The sequence below is a fragment of the Choloepus didactylus genome, chromosome 5 (assembly GCF_015220235.1).
Source record: "Choloepus didactylus isolate mChoDid1 chromosome 5, mChoDid1.pri, whole genome shotgun sequence".
Lineage (NCBI taxonomy): Eukaryota > Metazoa > Chordata > Mammalia > Pilosa > Megalonychidae > Choloepus > Choloepus didactylus.
Window position 1 is genome coordinate 46,578,372 of NC_051311.1, and position 19,190 is coordinate 46,597,561.

At 39.2% G+C, this 19,190-nt stretch overlaps 2 protein-coding genes across 7 annotated transcripts in view; both read left to right on the forward strand.

The window, feature by feature from the left end:
- The window catches only part of TCAF1 (TRPM8 channel associated factor 1), a 61,358-nt gene extending 58,317 nt beyond the window's left edge, over positions 1-3,041 (forward strand). For 3 of the 4 annotated variants that reach the window (XM_037835940.1, XM_037835938.1, XM_037835939.1), the window contains exon 9: positions 609-3,040. In XM_037835940.1, the coding sequence (XP_037691868.1) occupies positions 609-618 (10 nt within the window). In that variant the 3' untranslated portion in view covers positions 619-3,040. Of the gene's footprint in view, positions 1-608 lie in introns of all 4 variants that reach the window. The other variant, XM_037835941.1, reaches the window with a different exon arrangement.
- Positions 3,042-17,332: 14,291 nt separating this feature from the next.
- Positions 17,333-19,190, forward strand: part of LOC119533972 (TRPM8 channel-associated factor 2-like) — a 32,779-nt gene continuing 30,921 nt past the window's right edge. For all 3 annotated transcript variants that reach the window (XR_005216935.1, XM_037835943.1, XM_037835944.1), the window contains exon 1: positions 17,333-17,756. The gene's annotated coding sequence lies outside the window, so the exon portion shown is untranslated. The remainder of the gene's footprint in view (positions 17,757-19,190) is intronic.

A 19,190-nucleotide genomic window follows, 5' to 3' on the forward strand; every position in this document is an offset into this window, starting at 1 on the left:
ATCTTATATTTGAATCAAGGCATGAGTATTCTTAACTACAGTGCTTCGAGTGACCAAATAAATGAGTAACTGAAGAAACCTACCAGCAAACAAAAGAGCCTTTTATGTCCCTACTTGCCAGAGCTTTGGCTTCTTGTACTTACTCCTTTTCTAATATTATTAGAACAAAAAGTCCCTTCGTTTCTTCCAATGCCAGTCCAAAGGAAGAATTTGAGGTAGGCTCCTGAAGTGCTTCCCAGTAGACAATGTTGGCAGCAGCCACTTAGCATCGTTTAGGTTCCAGGTTATTTAATTTTTAGTCATTCTCCCTGGGGCACCATGAAAGCTTACTGGGTTTTGTTTGAGTGATAGGCTATTTTGGTAAAGTACCTAACTCCCAAAAGTCCCAGACATTGCATGTTCTCAGAGAGGAAATTAGATCTTCGATCTTTCAGAATAATATCTGCATCCATTCTTGCCCTCTTATATCCCTTGTCAGCAGTACAGCCCGGGGATCTTTTAAAAATGCAATGCTATCCCTATGACTCCCCTGTCTAAAAGCCTCCAGTGGGACTTCTAATTTAAGATGATGGACTGAACATATGAGTTTGCCTCCCCTCCCTCCCCAGGCCCCACTGAAATAGAAGTGAAGAAATACAAAAGGAAACTGGCACATCTCAGCAAAGAAAACTGAAGGAATTTGGTTCTAACCGGAGAAGATCTCAACAGATTTCTGGAAGAGAGAAGTGGATGAAGCATGATAATGAGTGAAAGAATGGAGGTACCTTTCAATCAGAATATAAGCTGATCTGAACATAACCCCAGAGACTTGGGCACCTGAAAATGCTATTTACTAAAGAATTATATTGGTAGTAAAATTGTACCCCTTCCCACTTCACCCCACCCTTGTGCACAGAACACAGGCAGCCTACCATTGGTACCAGTTAACAATTTGTCTTGTTGTTGTTGTTGTTTTAAATAAAGGAATTGGATAAACTGCCTGAGGTGAGGTAAGAGTTAGTGCTACAGAGTAAAAATTCCTCTTTGTGGAAATTAGGGGCCCCTTAGCCTATTAGCTAATTCTCTACTAACAGCTGAAACCCCTACTCAAGTGCCCAGTGTTTCCAGTCATAGAAGAGACATACTGGGGAAACAGACCTAACCCCATTATGCCAGAAGAAATTCACATCCCACACCAACCCCATATAAAAATCAAAGGTTTTATTGATTCTTAAATGTGAATGATCAACCAGGAATTCCCAGAGAAGGAAGGGATGCAGAGGAGAAGCATGTAAGGAAAATAACCAGGTAGAGTTAGGAGTTTGAAGAATGATAAACTCTGGAGGAAACAAAGTTAATGCAGAAAAATAACTAAAAATTCTATCTACATGTATTTATAAAATGAAGACAGGATGCTACAAGAAAGGAAAATCTCTGAGAATAAAATGAGCCCCTTGAAAGTAAAATAGGGCTTCTAAAAATATTAAGTACACAGGTTGGAAAATAAAGTTGGAGAATCTCCCAAGGTATATAGAACAAAAAGAAATAGAAAAGAAAGAAAAAAAAAAGAAATAGAAAATATGAAGAAAGGAAAGAGACATAGGAAATAAATACAATCAGTATCTCAAAGGAGTTTCTAAAGAGAGAAGAGAGAAAATATAGGTGAAGAAATAAAAAAGAAAAAAAGTAGAAGAACAGTGTAAGGGGGTCCAAACAACTTACATCTAGACATAATTTCATGACATTTTGAAACATTAAGGATAGAGAGAAGATAGTAAAATCACCCAGAGAGAAAGAGGGAAAAAAAATTAGGCCATCATAATTAACTCAACTAAAAAGGAATGAGAAATAGACTGGTCGCAGATTTTTCATTAGCAATACTGAGTGCTAAAAGTCAGTGGAGCAGTTTCTTCAAATATTTAATGGAAGATGTTCATGTACCCAGAAGTCCATAACAGGCCATACTGTCAAGAGGAAGGTCAAAACAAAGACATTTTCCGTTATGCCAATTTTCAGGAAGTCTGCCTCCCTTGCACCCTCACTGAGGAAGTATGTTGAAATTCTCTGGCAAAATGAGGATGAAAACAAGGAAAGAGGGAGGAGTGGGGATCCAGAAAACAATTGGCCTCATCCAGAATGTTTCACCCTAGAATAACAGTTATCCAGCAGACCCATTTCAAATGATAGCGTATAGTCTCAGGCTTTCTGGAAGAACATGCATTCACTACCATAGATAGTATCAGTGAACAACTGGACTATTTGGGAATATGGAGGACACATTATTTTTTAATTAATGAAAAAAAGGGAAAACAAAAATATGTCAAGAAGTTCAGGTCCAATTATGAAGCAGAATAAAACAGGGCATAATTCTGAGTTACTCATGGAGTGTAAGAAGAGACTCAATTTGGCATTTGTGGTAGGTACATTCTCTTTTAAGTGGCACAGGCATCACAACATTGAATGTGTGGGGAAGAAAATATCCCAGGCCCTATCGGGTGCTCGGTAAACAGTATTTACATAGCCATGATGTAGATGCTATTTATTGATGTTCAGTGTTCTGATCAGCCTATAGACAAAGCATGAAAGCATATATTATTTAGAACAGAAGGTGAAAATAATGAATGCTGACAAGCTAAGAAAAAAGAAAGCAGGAAAAGATTGAGAATGAGTTGGGGGAAAGAGAGATGGAAGAAAGAGTAGAGCTACTTATATCTTCCAAGTGGGAATGAAGAAAGAAGGTCTACAGTTAATGGAATAAGAACTAGACGGTAAATATATTGTTCAAAGCTATGAATTAAACTAACAAAAGTATTTAAAAATTGACATCTACCAAAAATTTGGAGAAGGAAGAGCAAAGGAAAGGTAGGGATGGCTTAAGTTAGATCCTAATCTCTTATAATGGGGAATTATTAAAGATTGTCTGAAGTTGATAAGTCAAGAAGTTATTGTCCAAACATATAATTTAATGTTTAGGAAGTTAGTTACCAGAAGATCTAAAATAGAACTTGTTAAAATCATTGCCTATGGGGAAAGGGGACTAGGGGTAAAAAGGGTGGGGTGGGAAACTGTGTTTTTCATTTTAAGTCCTGTAATATTTAATTTTTTTTACCTTGTGCATGTATTACCTTGAAAAAAATTTTTAATAAACTCAAATAAAAATCTTTCCATGGCTTCACACGTTGACTAAGGTACAGTCCAACCAAAACCCTTGACGTGGTTTACAAGACCCTCAAGTATATAGATCTACACAGGCTCATTATATTTCCCCATTACTCTCTAGTTCCAACCACCTTAAGTATCTCCCAACTATTCAAACACGCATCACCTTCTGTTGTTTCTACACGTATTCCTTCCACAAGAAACAAAGTCTGCCTCTTACCTCACCAGATGTCTGATGATTAAGTTTACTCTCTGATAGATTTTCAGTATTTGTTGAGTGAATGAATGCCCAACAGTACATTGGATGTAGCTTGATTGCCGATGAATGTTCTTTCCCAAAAAGTCCTATGACATTTGCTTGATTCAGGGAAACATTTCAAGGAGGATCATAAGTGGGGCTGTAAGCTTTCCTGCACTGCTAGTCATATGACAACTTTAGTACATTTTAGTCTTATGTGGGGCCAGGTGGTGTCAGAGGATTTCTTTCAATCTGTTAGGCCCCTTGGTATATTCTTTGCCACTTTCCCTGAACATCATATTCAGTTCTCAACTATTTTCCCCCTGTATTTAGCAGAAACAGTCAACTCTTCAATGGAAATCTTCAGGTTCCAAAGTTTCTTGCGTCCTATTACCCTAGTCTCCTGGGGGCTGTTCCTTCCTCATTAATGTTTCTAGCTGAAGCAAAGTATGTAAAGGCCTTTTCTTCCCTGATGAGCATCTCCTCTGTGTTCTACTATGTATCAATAGGTTCTGGAACAGAAATCCACCCTCACAAATGAGAATGGTTCCCAGATTTTTCATATTAACCCTTCTACTACAGTCTGTATTCCTATTTAAGAAATCTGAAATATGCAATGTGTCTACTTTCCTCTGTTGTCCCACTCCCAAGGTCAGCTGGAGATCACTGATGAATATTCCCTAAAGCCTTACAGTCAATCTTCTCCAGCAATATTTTCAGAAATTCTTCCTCTCTCTTCTTCCTAAGATCAATCTCAGATATACATATTCCTGAAACCAAGATGCCCACTATAGTTCACAACTTCACCTGATATATGTACCTAGCAGGTCAAATTGGTAAACAGAGATGGCCTTAGATGTTGACTATTTCTGCTGACAAAAGTAATGTACTACCCCTTCTTTCAAGACTACTTCCTTCCTATGTTTTTTACTCCAAAGACTTTGGACTCCTTCTTGGCTTCCCTTTGGAAAAGGCTTGCTTTCTCTGGCCCACATCATTGCATTCAGTTTTCTAACTCCAATGATGTGAGACAGAGAAGGGGTAGGGAATAATCTTCAGCTTGCCAGAGGTCTTCTTTCTTCTAACCACACAAAATTAACAGGTCCACATCTAATTCAAGAGGCTGTAGAAATGTCACTTGGTGTTTGGATTTTTGCACATTTGAATACTTATTAAAACTATTTCTTTGATCGGAGAACTTGGGTAGTTTAAGTTGTTTTCAGTGTTCTAGTCTTAGATTATATGACTGCTTCATGGGTGCTCATTTTATTACAAATAAATAGAATAAATTACAAACAAGCCCTGAATTGGTGAATGATGACAATGCAAACAACCAAGGATTATGTAAATACAAGTATACATACCTTGAGACCATTAAAAAATTATTCCACTTCATCTGAACGCTCTAAGAACTCAAATATAACTGTTTACATGTACAAAAAATTTGTTTCTGCGAACTGCCTAAATTTTGACATAAAATTCATTTTCACAAACTGCCAAAATTGTTTACTATATGTGCTGGTTTGAATCTGTTATGTACCCTATAAAAGACTGTTCTTTTAATCCCCTCTTGTGGGGGCATACCCATTGTGGGTGGGATCTTTTGATTAGGCTGTTTCCATGGAGATGTGACCACCCAGTTGTGGGTGGGTGGGACCTTTTGATTCAATTATTTCCATGGAGGTGTGACCCCACCCATTCAAGGTGGATCTTAGTTTACTGGAGTCCTTAAGAAAGCTCATGGGGAGAGACCTCAGAGCCAACACAGACCCAGACACTTGGAGATGAAGGCAGAAATATGCTTGGAGATGCTAAGCTAAGAGATGAAGCCCACAGTTTGCCCTGGAAAAGCTAAGTAAGAACACGCAGATGCTTAAAGAAGTCATCACTGGAATCAGAAGCTGAAAGCAATGCAACCCAGGATCAAAGAACCAGCAGATGCCAGCCACGTGCCTTCCCAACTGACAGAGCTGTTCTGGATGCCATCAGCCTTTCCTTAGAGAAGGTATCTTGATGCCTTTATTGGGACATTTTCATGGCCTTAGAACTGTAGATTTGTGAACTAATAAACCCCCTTTGTAAAAGCCAATCCATTTCTGGTATATTGCATTCAGGAAGCTTTGGCAAACTGAAACTATAGATGAAGTCTGAGATAGTGCCCAAAAGGGGAAAAATTATCCAAAATATTACATAAAAGCCATCTATTAAATCATGGGTCCCCAAACATGGAGAAGATGAGCAACGAGTCCTCACAGATATGGAGAGGAACTTCCCCTGAGCAAAACTATAGTCCAGTGTCCAAGCTTTGAGTATATACAGTAGGATATACGTCTGCTAGTCCTGTCACCTGTAAGGTGTCTGTACTTGAAACAGGAGCCAAGAGCCAGAAAAGAAGTCACAAACTCTTCAGCCCCATCCTCCACCAGTGTAAAGAGACATGAGGGGGCAACTCCACCCTTTTTTTTTTAACGAAGTTTCTCCTTTTGTTCTTGGCTCTGACTAGCTGTGGAGCCAAAATGTTACAAAGGAAACAGTAATAAGAATTGATTAAGGTTTTTGACATTTAATCACAAGACAATTGGCACTACGAGCTCATTGTTTATCTGTAACATCATGAAAATCTAGAGCAGATTTAAATCTTGGGACCTTATAGGAAACTCTGAGATAACCTACAGAAGGGCAAATAACTGGGCTCCTATCAGCAGTGTTCAAGGGCTCTTTGGCTAAAGCCTAGTGGATCTCTTTTACTGGAAAATAAAGGGGGGGGGTGGCTTTTAATGGGAGATGGTATAACCAATGATGTTGTTAATGCCTTCTAGCTAGAGACCACCAGGAACACACCAGGAAACTATAGTTGAACAAGTTGGATTTATCACTCATTGCAGCTAGGGAAAACACACACCACAGGATACTCAGGAAAAGGATGTTTAAAAAAATTGGAGATAGTAATACCTCATAGGCTTATTTTGTTTGTTTTGTTTTGTTTTTTAGTTTTTAATTTTGAAATAATTATAGACACTTAGGAATTTGCAAAAATAGTACAGAGAGTTCTCTTGTACCCTTTGCCCAGATTTCAAAAATAAAAAAAGAACATGTTACAGATTTGTGCTTTGGTTGGGTAATTTTGTGAGGGTCAAAGGAAGCAGGGCTTTGTTCTGGATTGGATGCTGTCAAGAAACAGGGACAGTTCTATGGCTGGGTATAGCAATGAATCTCATTTGTAAGGAGGGTGGACTCGAATGACATTAAAGCTGTAATCCATAAAGAAGTAGCAGTTGCTAATTTTAGCCAAGAAAGGGATGTTTGGTATTTTGTGAGTTGCCGTGATCTTGCTTTTGTTTCACTTTATCATGGTCTCAGAGTGACCTTATCTGATGTTGATGTTCTGTGAAATTGCTTATGTTCAACAGGAGAAAACATGGCCCACCTGAGAAAATCAAATTGGTTTCTCAATGACAGGGACTACTTTTTTCTTTCTCGTTGAAAAAACTAGAGAAAGGGCCTTTGCTTCTTTTACAGAAGATTCAAGTCTGAATTTCTCTTGACTGAGCACAAAGGACAACTAAGAAAAAAATCAAAAGCACAGTTATACAGGAGGTACCCTGGAGAAAGGATGTTTTCCTGCTGATTTAGACTTGGTGGAAATCTTGGGGTAAATCAAAATGAAATTGGGACCATAAGTTAATACTTACAGGTCAGTTGCTTTTTGTCTGAAATGCACCCTTGCCTCTCAAACATGGATTCCCTGAGCTATTTCTGGGAGGTTTAGTAAGTAGTTACTAGGGTAGTAATTTGCCTAGGAGAAATAATAATATACCTTTAGCATCTACACAAATTCACCTGCTAACTGCTATAATTGGGCCACATAGAAGGGATTGAAATTCAAAATAGAGAGAACCGTAGATGTATATTTTGGTTAAATAGGAAGCAGAAACAATTTTCACCAGTACATGAATATCCTTTATTGAATTTATGATCTCCATGAGATTGGAGATTAACCTAGAAAAGGTCTGTGGACCCACCCAGATTATCAACTTTTTTAAACCCAAAACTAGATGATGCCACTAGAGAAATACCTTCTCAAGTTAAATTTAAAATCCATCTTATTTTAAATAACTGCCTTCTTTTTGATACCATCAGAACACAACAGTCTTCAATAGTTAGGCCTGCCTGATCCCTCATTAAACAGAGAAACAAGTCTCTTTGTCTTGGTGAGAAAGTGTGTTTATTGAGAATGCATTCACAAGGAACTGGAGGAAAATCTTTCCAGAGCCAATTCGAAGTGAGAAAGGTGATTTGGACTTTTATAGACCAAACAGACAAAGGAATGACAAAGGTCCAGAAGAAACTAGAAAGAAGGGAAGAGAAGAGAAGACAAGAGAAGAGAAAAGAAAAAAAGCTAAGTAAACATCACCAGGTTTATTAAAACTGAGTAATGGTCACCTCTTTATTCTTGTTTGGTCATCATATTTTTTATCTTTTAGGTCCTCCTCTTTTTGCTGACCATTCAGGCTTTGATCTTGTTCTTCAAAGAGAGGAAAGTGTTGATTTATTAGTCCATATGGTGTTTCTGGCTTTGTCCCATCTTGCTTTGGACTGTAATCTTATCTTTGCAGGCAAAGCTGGGAAAGTCTTGTTAATATATCTAGGAACAGAGAGTAAACTTTTGAGATTAGATTATAGCAAGTTATGGTAGCAAGGGGTTTTTAGGCTTAGAATGAGTCAAGACTGCTTGAGGAAATGATAAACATTTTCTAACTACCAAAGACTATACTAAGCATTTTCCAGCTAAAGGATTATATTGAGCATTATTCCAACTCTCCAGCTATCATTTTCAAAAATTCATGGAAATAAACATTCATAAAATCATTATAAATTTTTGGCTACTGTAGTACACACATATCCCACATTTGGGCCTCCAATCTAGCCATAAGATCTCCTGTAAATTCGTTCAATAAATGTTTATTGAACTCCAACTACAATGTAAGTTACAGTTCTAGAAGCTGGAAGTACAATGTGAACAAAAGTGAGCTCCTGCCATTATTGTGTTTATATTCTAGAATGAACACAAAATTGAACAAATACATAATGTATGGTAAGTGCTATGAAGGAAAATAAAGCTAGGTAAGGATGAGAAAGCCAGTGTTCTGGGATGGGGGACTGGACAATAAGTATGTTTGCTATTTTATATAATGAGATCAAGAAAAGCCTTTCTGATACTTGAACAGATCTTGAAAGTATTGATGGAACAAACCAGGCAGATAATTCAAGGCAAAGGGAGGTAAAATATACTTGGAATGTTGAAAAAATGTAAGATAATATAAGTTTCATGCCTATAGTGGTCAGTAGCTACTTTACCAGATGTAAAGCTTGATCACAGATTTCTGAGCTTAATTTTATGATGGGTGCCATAGACCTAATGGAAACCCACAACTTTTGAATATCTATCCTCAAACTTCAAAGTCCAAGTGCCCTTCACAGTAACTTTTGTGGCTTCTCCCTCTGAAATTTCTCTGTGACTAAGGAGTAGGAGAAGCTGAAAATTTGAGTCTTACATACTTAGGTTCATCAGGACAAATAACTACAGAGTAGTGGAAAAATTAAACTCAGTTATTTGAGGCATCTCATTTCATATCTATCCTTTCCCCACTAAACCCAATATTGTTCATTTAGCTTCAATTAAAATTAAAAGACATATTAGGTCGCAAGTCTTAATATACAGCAGAAAGCCTTGGAAGGAAGAATCTTGGTGTCACAGGAATGCTGAAGTAAATATATTTGGAAATAATCGCTTACATTTTCAGAAAGTAATTTAAAAAATAATAGTTGCTATTATATATAATATATATAATAGTTCTATTATTCCATAGAACTAGTAACTTTGACCCACTGTTTCTGTGTAAGAATTTTGTTGTAAGGGTATTAACCTTCTATAGCCCAAAATTCCTCAGACATCTTGATAGCTGCACTTCTTGTAGGGTTGTGCATGAAGACACATAAACCACACTGCTATAGGAACAGTTGTCAGAAATTGGGTCTGCTGAACTCCTTCTGTTATTTTAGAACCTGAGAAACAGCATCCACTCTCAATCTTGAGCTAACTCAGCTCCTGTGACTCCCAGATGACTGAAAGCTTGAATACAAAACCAAATTTTATTTCTCACCTAGAGATAGGAGTAGGCATTTGGAAATGTAAAAGGCCCCTCCCTTGTTTCTTACCGGAGGAGAAAATTTCAACATGGATATATCTGGAGTAGCAATGATATGTTCCAAGACATTCTCTATGATTGAAATATTGCTGGCTCCTACTACATATGTTCCACTTAGCTATGCTCCAAACAGAGAAAATGTGCTTATAGGGTAGGAAAAAAAAGAGGGTAGGCCCACATTCATTTCACAAAGATACCAAAGGAGAATATGAAAGCTTTTACAACTATGAATTAGGGCTGGCTACCTATCAAGAGAAACGGCAAGCTCCTGCTCCATTGTTTTAAACAAAAAATAGGCAGGAACTTGAACTTAAAGATAGAAAATGCTATAATTTGAAAAAAGGTCATCATAAGTGTACTAAATAATTAAAAAATATAATGGGTGGGTCTTTCATAAATATTCTCAAGTTAATGGCTTTGCTTCTTTCTCCCACTATAACACAATTTTGATAAACACAAGGGTCTTAATTTTAGGAGTACAATTTTAACACTGCTTATATTATTATAGGTCCTTCAAGAAGCAGAAGCCAAAATAGGATTAGACATGCAAGATACTTACTAGGGGAACACCTGTGAGGGAAAATGGAGAGGAACCCAGAGGAAGCTGGGAGAGTCATTGAACTGTGATGTAGAGCCAACCCTTGTAAAGGGTTACACTGCAGTACCATTCGAAGAAAGTTTTGTCAAGGCCAATGGGGAGTCCTTGAGCTTAAGTCATCCATCAAAGAAGTCCCATGTGTCCCAGGAACAGGCCTGCCTTAATATCCCTCCCATAATCAACTACAGTTGGGGAGAAGCCCCTGGGAAGCATGTACTTGTTGTCAACACAGGGTTGGATTTCAGAGCACAGCAGTTGGGGGCCGTCTGTCAACTACACACCCTGCTCCCTGCAACTGGGGATCTAAGAGGAACATTTTCATGGCCACCACAGTGCTTACTCTTAAGACAGCTGTAGACACCTGTTCTGAATCATCTTAAATTGTGATTTAGTAAACCTCTTCAGTGACTCATGCCAGTAAATGTACTTAGGTGGAGTCACCCATCTTTACTCCTAAATTAGAGTGTGGCTAATCCTTTCCAGATTCTTGACGCTCTTCAGAGAAAGAATATATGAGACCATATTAAGCTGAACAAGGAACTAAAAATTTGAAGGAGGTGAGTTAACTATTAATGCTAGCCCACAATTAGAAAGCATATGGATGACGTAACCCTTGCATTGGTTTCACGACAAACTGTAATTACTGCAGGCGTTCGGCTTCATGGCAAATGAATTACTGCAGGCTTTGGGGCAAACTGGAATTACTGCAGGCATTGTCCTCTGTTTGACAAAAATGGATTGATGTACCACTGGTAACAACAATTCTGATTTGTGTATGCCTCTTCCATATGCTGGAGAATTAAATATAACATTGTTTATGTATATTTACTATGTGTAACCCAAAAAGAGCCAGACACTGCGGTACAAAGGTATAGATTAGCATGCTTGGCTTGAGTAATTGCACATAGACCCTTGGAACTGTAAATGGCTTCATCTTCCGCTGAATCTTATAAGAAAAAGGTGGATTCTATGAACAAATTTGGGATTTAGTTAGAAAGAACAACAGGTGTGGGGTAGGGAATAGAAGTTGAGGAGGCAATGGCAGTGTTTACTACATGGCATTTCTTAAAAACCTGCCCACATACTGAAAATACAATCCAAACATCCTAGTATGACAGCCAAAGCCCCCCAAACCTGATCGAAATACTGTATCTCTTTAGAGCTGACACTACACAAGCCCTGTTAACAAGTTTCAGTCATGATGAACACCTCGTCTTTCATAATCAAAATTTTCATTTTTACATTTTCCAACTTGCAATGCCCTCCACTCTTCTCTACCCAATAAACAGCTTGTATTTTTTTCAAAGCTAAATTTTTGTGTCACCTCCTCTATAAGGTCTTCTCTGATCCTTTGATCAGAGAAATAGCCAGTTTTGGCACTTTATATAAATTGATCTGATACTATAGTTATTTTCAACTCTGCTGTCCTCTCTGGAATGATTGACTATAGTATCATCTCTTCCTTCCACAGGACCTCACAGAATATGTGTTCAGTGAGTATTTGTTAACTTTAGTTGAACCGTTTCTCTTTTCTCCTTGGTGAAATGAAAGGTCTGGGGATCTGTACCTTCACATAAGCAATGAAAGCTTTAGTCAGGAACCATGCTGGCTGCCATCTTTCATTCCCTAATTTTTAAATGAACTTTTATGCTGTGCCCTATGTCATTTTGTTTCCATTCGTCAGTCAGATCCTGCTCCCAAATGGGTTTATGTTGGTGATAGGAGACCTGCTTTTGCTCTCTGACCTTGAAAAATCACCTTTGCTTGAAGCCCTTTCTTCCATTGGATCAACATTTACATACTCCCAGACATCTTTTTAGAACAGTAGTGCTAATATATCATAAAGAGTAAGATTTTATGTATGTACAGATTGGTTAAAACCAAAGCAGCACAAACATATAAAAGATATCCTGAGCTCACCTTTTGACATGGAAATTTACTGACCCACTCTTTTGGTCTCCATCTCCTACTTCAGTTCCCTAAGTTCAAATGTTTTCTGGTGTAAAACCTAAGAATTCAGTTAACTTTACCTCGCTTTGGGCTTCTATCTTGAAGTATTCTAAACTTATGATAGGTCTTAACCCAAATTGTCTTTTTTGTGTAAGTTTGTCCTTGCTCTTTTTTTTCCTGATATTTGATTGCATTTGGTTCTCTGCCAAACAGATTTCCACTAGTCCTCCCAAAAGTCAGTTATGTACTCACTAATTCAACATTCTGTGAACATTCACTATATACCTATTTATTTGTTCGATAAACATTTATTTATTTATTAAGGATATAACACCTACTACATGGCAGAAATGAAACCAGGCTTTGAAGACACAATGATGGGGCAGAAAGACTCTGCACTTGTAACACACAGAGCCTAATAAGGGAAAGCAATGTTAATCAAATGGTCATGCAAATAAATGTGGTAAAATTACCACTACAGTGAGAACCAAGAAGAGGCTTGTATATAGTTGGGGGAGGATTTGATAGAGTCTGGAGGTTAGGACAGTCATTACTAGGGAAGTGATGACTGAGCTAAGATAAGAAAAAAGAGTAGGAGTTTTCTGGGAGAAATATCACTTTGGTAGGAAGGGGTGTTGCACATTCGATAATCTTTAAGAAAACCCACCAGGCTAGGGTTCTGGGATACTAAAGGAACCCTGAGATGAAACAAGGCTGGAGAACAAAAAGGGGTCATAGCATGCAGAGGCTATGTATTTAGGTCAGTATTCTAGGGCTGATGGGGAGTCATTAAACATTTTAAATAGGTGGCTGCCATCATCAGAACTGCACTTTGGAGTGAACACTAACTACAGTGGGAAGAGTGGATTAGAAATGATATGAGGGGGTGTAGTTATTTCAGTTAGGAGGCTGCTGCAGTAGTTCTAAGAGAGATTCTGGAGGGGCTTCATACAGAGCAGGGCCGTGGAGATGGGAAGGAGGGAAAGATTTAAGAGATTTGCAAGAGGAAGAGAGTAGGACTCGGTGATAGTTTACTACTGAAGAGGGTGGACTGAGGGGAGTAGGAGATGGGATTTCATGTGGGTATAGATTGGCTCTATGCTAGAGCCGTCAGTGTGCTACTTCCTAGTTCAATTCAATTGGCTAGGATAATATTTTGGTGATTTTGACTAGCAATATTATTAATTTCCCCCCAATTACCCCCACACAGGGTAAGCATGGAAATTCTCAGAAGTCTTTGTGACTCTCTAGTAGTCAAAATTGTGTATGATCATTCTACCTAGAAACACGTATGTTTTTCTTTGTTTTTAATGTGTTATTTTTAATGATACAACTAATAACAGGGTAAAAACTACAGAAAATGAAAAAGTACTCTCCATTCCCACTGAATCATCACTGAATCACTTATCAGAGGTAAACACAGTTATCAACTTCTTCTAAAATCCTTCAAGATGTTTTCCATGCATTCCACTTACACATACACACACACACACATGGACTGTGTATATATAGATATAATCTTTGTCTATATTAACAAAGTCATAATAGGTACACTAACCAATAAATTTTAAACTTTTATGCTTTTAAACATTTCCATATTAGTACTTTCAGATCTTTTTTTTTCATTTTAACACTTAGAAAGTGTTACATTATGATGTATCATAATTTAACCATTAACTTATTGATCTTCAAACTTACTGATGAGGTAAGTTTGAGTTGCCTTTCTCTATTGGTCAGGGTTCTCCAGAGAAACAGAACAGACAGGATTTATTACAGGATTAAGAGATTTATTATAGAAATTGATGCATACAACCATGGGGATGACAAGCCCAAATTCTAAAGGGCAGGCTGCAAGTTGAAACTCTGATAAAGGTGAAGAATTGTCCAAAAGAAGCTGGCTGGTTGAAGTAGAGGCAGAAATTATTCTTTCTGACTTCTGAAATCCCCAATTCTAGCTTTAAGACCTCCAACTGACTGGATGAAGAGACTCCCCTCATCAACAATCCTTTGTTGATTGTAGATGTATCAGCTGAATATTCAATCAACTGACTATAGATGCAAATCCACTTATGAAACACCCTCATGGTGCTTGTCCAGACAACTGAACACCATAACCTAGTCAGGTTGACACCCACAATTAACCATCACATTTTCTATTCAAAATATGCTGCAATGAATATTATATATATATATATATATCTGTTTATATATGTTTATATATATATAAATGTTTATATTTATATCTGTGGAATAAATTTCTAAAAGTAGAATTGCCGGACCAAAGAGAAAATAGGTAGGTAGCTATGTAGATATATATATATATATATATATATTTACATTCTGATAAATACTCCTGGTTTATCTTCCAGAAAAATTGTATCCTTTTACACTCTTACTACCAATGTTGGAGAATATCTGTGTGCCAGTTTGAATGTAGTATGTCCCCCAAACACCATTATCTTTGATGTAATCTTGTGTGGGCAGACCTATCAGTGTTAATTAGATTGTAATTCTTTGAGTGTTTCCATGGAGATGTGCCCCACCCAACTGTGGGTGATGACTCTGATTGGATAATTTCCATGGAGGTGTTGGCCTGCCCATTCAGGGTGGGTCTGAATTAAATTACTGGAGCACTATATAAGCTCAGACAGAAGGAGCAAGCTGCTACAGCCAAGAGGGACACTTTGAAGAAAGCACAGGAGTTGCAGATTAGAGACAGTTTGAAGACGGCCATTGAAAGCAGACTCTTGCTCCGGAGAAGCTGAAAGAGGACAAATATCCCAAGTGCAACTAAGAGTGATGTTTTTGAGGAACTGCAGCCTAGAGAGGAACATCCTGGGAGAAAGCCATTTTGAAACCAGAACTTTGGAGCAGACGCCAGCCGCGTGCCTTCCCAGCTAAAAGAGGTTTTCCAGACACCATTGGCCATCCTCCAGTGAAGGTACCCGATTGCTCACATGTTACTTTGGACACTTTATGGCCTTAAGACTGTAACTGTGTAACCAAATAAACCTCCTTTAATAAAAGCCAATCCATCTCTGGTGTTTTGCATTCCGGCAGCATTAGCAAACTAGAACAATCTGTTTCCTCACACTTCTGACGACATTGAGTATTACCAAAATTTTTAAACTTTTTAAAATGTTGTCTGATTGTTCTTTTAAGTTTTATATACTTATTTATTAGTTTTGCCTAGCAATAAATGAAAGGGAAATATGGCTACTTTGTTGCAAAAGTTAGACTCCCAAAATATTTTTTACCTTAAGAAACAGAAATGAGCTCAGTTGAAAAGAAAAAAAATAGTTTTGGGGTCTACACAAATGTAGACTGTGGGAACTTCTCAAAGGTAGCTACCTGGTTTCCCTAAGAAACATCTCTTTAAAGTTCTATAAGTTGTTTACACAGAAGAAATAGGAGAAGAATTTCACAGTGTATTACGATAGGTTTCATTCTTGGCTGACTCTACTCTCAAAAACAAACAAACAAACAAAAATACAAAAAAATTTACAAACAAACAAAAATACAAAAAAATTTACAAACAAACAAAACAAAAACAAAAAAACACTGCTTTAAAGTACTGAATGTATAGTTTGGTAGAGTTCCAAAGAGCAAAACAATAATGATGTACCACTGTGCTAGTTTAAGAGAAAAGAGTGAATGATGAAGGGTAGATCATCATTGTCAAGTCAAGTAGGTAAGGATGGAGACTGGATTTGGAGAGGAGTTCGCTGGTGTATTAGTCAGGATTCTCTAGGGAAATAGAACCAAAGAAGATATCTGTAAATATGAGATTTATAAAAGTGTCTCACCCAACTGTGGAGATGCATGAGTCCAAATTCTGTAGGGCAAGATACATGAGTCCAAATTCCATAAGGCAGGTCGTGAGCCAGCAACTCTGATGAAGGTCTTCAATGAATTCCCAGGAGAAGCTGGTTAGCTGAAGAAAAAAGTGAAAGTTCTCTCTTCTCCTTTGGAAGTCTTCAGCTGATTGTGTTAAATCCAACTGATTGGATTCTCTCATTGCAGAAGACACTCCCTTAGTTGACTGTAGATGTAATCAGCCACAGATGCAATCAACTTACTGATGATTTAATAAACCAGTCTTCTGGTTTACTGAACAGTGACAAAATGTCCTTGCAGTAACTTAGGCCAGTGTTTGCCTTACTAGACAACCGGGCACCATCACCTGGCCACGTAGACACACAAACCCCACCATCACAACTGGTGACCCTGGGCAGGAAATGAAATGGTAGAAGCAGAAGCTGTGTTGCCAAGGTTTGAACCTCATCCTTGGCCAAGGGGAGGGTGGAATGCAGGGAAGAAATGGCATTTTGCAAGAAAAGGAGTTTAACAAAAACATACTTGTTAGTCCAGGAAAGAAATCAGAGGGAGATAAATGAAATGAAAATACAAAGGAGGGAGGTACTGGACAATGAGATCCTGGAGGAAGCACTACCGTTGTAAAGAGTGTGGACTTAAAGAGCTAGAGTGAAGAGACTGACCTTGAGAAGCTTTTTCTCTGAGACAGAAGAGACGTTGAATGAAGAGTCCATTACACATTAAAATGCAGGGAGGATGTTTGCAGGAATAAATGCTGCTTTTAAATAACGCTTATAGAGAGATAATTATGAATCTATTTTTTAAAGTAGTTGGACACATCTGCTAACTTAATATAACATGAGATGATTTACATCTATAACAGTGACACCACTAAAGGGGAGCTTGAGAAAAATCTTGAGCTAAAACTTTCTTTTCTCTAATCACCCTCAAATCATAACACTCACCTCTTATCCGTTCCCTCTTTCCAAAACATCACCACAGAAGTAAAAATAATATATTTCTTATGCAAATCTGTGCAAAAGCAGACTCACTGCAAACCTTCTAGACCCCTTTGCCTCCTTGAGTTTCACCTCCCAACCCTCTTAGGTAGAAATCCAACCAGCAGCCACTCTGTAGTTTTGGGTTAATTTCTACAGCCATTCATGGACCTGCCTATTTTGGTGATGTAACAGGCAGGTTTACTTCTAGGCAAAAATATCAGTGGGCGTGATTCCTACGTATACCCGCAGACCTAAATGTCAGTTTATTCTTTTGAGGTGAGTGCCCTGGATGGCCGCCAATCTTCACCCACACTGGTGCATGGGCTTGTGTTCACCACCAGGGGACAAGCCTGCAACTCAGTCGCCAGCCGGGCTAGGGGAACCGCGGCAGCTGCAGCTCCCCTGCGCGACAACCGAAGCCCGCTGTGGCTTATATTGTTGTTGGGGGTTTATTTGCCCCAAATCTGGTTGATTTGAGACTTGGAGTTTGCTTTTCTCAAGTGTGACAGCAACTTTGCAGCACTCCCTTCCTCTTGCATCCCAGGATCTCTCATAGGGTCGGGGAAAGCCGACTTCAGGCCGAGGGAAAGGCAGGGCCGGCACCCGGCAGGCGCTTCCGGGAGCCGCGCGGCGCCGCCCTAGGTGCGGCTGGCCGGGAGGAGGGACGCGGGGAGGTGGCTCGGGCGCCGTCCCCGCTCCCGGCCCTGCTCCGCCCCGCCGCCCCAGTCCCAGGCAGCCCCCCTCTCCCCCTCCGCAGAAGGCCCGGCTGCCCGAACCCGTCCCGAGGTGACCCTGAGGACCAAAACGTGAGTTTTCCTCTCCAAGGGCGTCCGGGGGGTGAAGTTGGGGTGGCCGAGCGCCTGCGGGAGCAGGGGAGACACTGGGTGCGCCCCCAAGGTGGCAGAAGCGTTCCTGAGGCCATGCCGGCAGTCGGGTTGTCTGTTTTTCTCTTAAAGTCTACGTTTTTGTTTTGTTTTGTTTTTGTTTCACCATTCTGGCATTATTTGTTCCAAAACACACATTTCTCTCCTTTCTCAGAACCTGTGAGTCACGGATTTGACAAAGTTGTGTGTGTATAGGGTCAGCGTTCAAATGACATATTATTCATCTCCTGTTTTTTGGTGTTTTTTCTTTTCTTTTCTTTTTTCTTTTTTTTTTTTTTTTCTTTTTTTTTTCCTTTTCCTGTAAAACTAGGGATGCTCAGGGAATGAAGGAATTCCCTTGTTATCTGAGAGGGAAGTAGTGGCAGAATTTGGACTCAGATTTCCTGACCTCTCTTCACTGCTGTTTTCCACTACTCAACCCTAAAGCTGAAATCACCTACCCACATGCTCCATGCTCCAGCTGGCTATTGGCTACCTTTTGTGAATTTCGTGAATGTTAAGAAAGAGGTGGTAGATGGGAAGGGAGGGAAAAAGAAGGAAATGGAATGCTACAGAAAATACAGGGCATGCTCAGGGATACCAAGGCTACCAGAGGTTTCATGGAAAAAATGTCTGGTTCTGCCAGGCGCTGCCTGGAGCACTCAGCTTTTACATTGGGCCTCCATGAAATCTGACGATTCTCATTAGGGAAAGGGTGTAATTTGGGTGGCTTCAGGAAGACTGAAGATAAGAATAAACCCCAGGGACTAAGAAACCAGATTGGTTTACTCCAGACGTGAATGTTGACTGAAGGGACTGATATTTGAGAGATAAAGTGAAAGAAGATTGACACAATTTGGCAGTTGGCTGTATATGGAAACAGGAGAGAAGAAGGAGGCAAATGTGACCAACGAGTCCATATCTTAGTTTATAATCTCCCTAAGAGCAAAGCCTGATACAAGGACCTGAGGGCCAAAGTGTACCTGAAAAGTGATCCCAGAAAGCCAGAGTGAGGAAGTGAGGAGACTGAGACAAGGAAGGAGAGAAGGCCAATGAAGTGTGTGTTATTGAGCAGCTTACCACTATGGGCAACTGGTGTTCTTCTAAGAACTCTGGAATGCACGGGTGTCAACTCACCCTTGCTTCAGGGCTGCCCCTGTGCCCCTGCAGGGGGCCCCACTGGCTCAGACACAGAGGTGATGTTTTAGATGACAAGGCATTGAGTGCACAGGAAAGTCCTCCACAGCTGCCACTGAAGGCAGAGGTTGGCTGAGGGAGTCATTTGGGGAGCCTAGAAAGGGTAACATTTTCTTGATGCTTACTGTGTCTCAGACCCTGGACAAGGCACTTTAATGTATATTCTCGTGATCTTCAAAA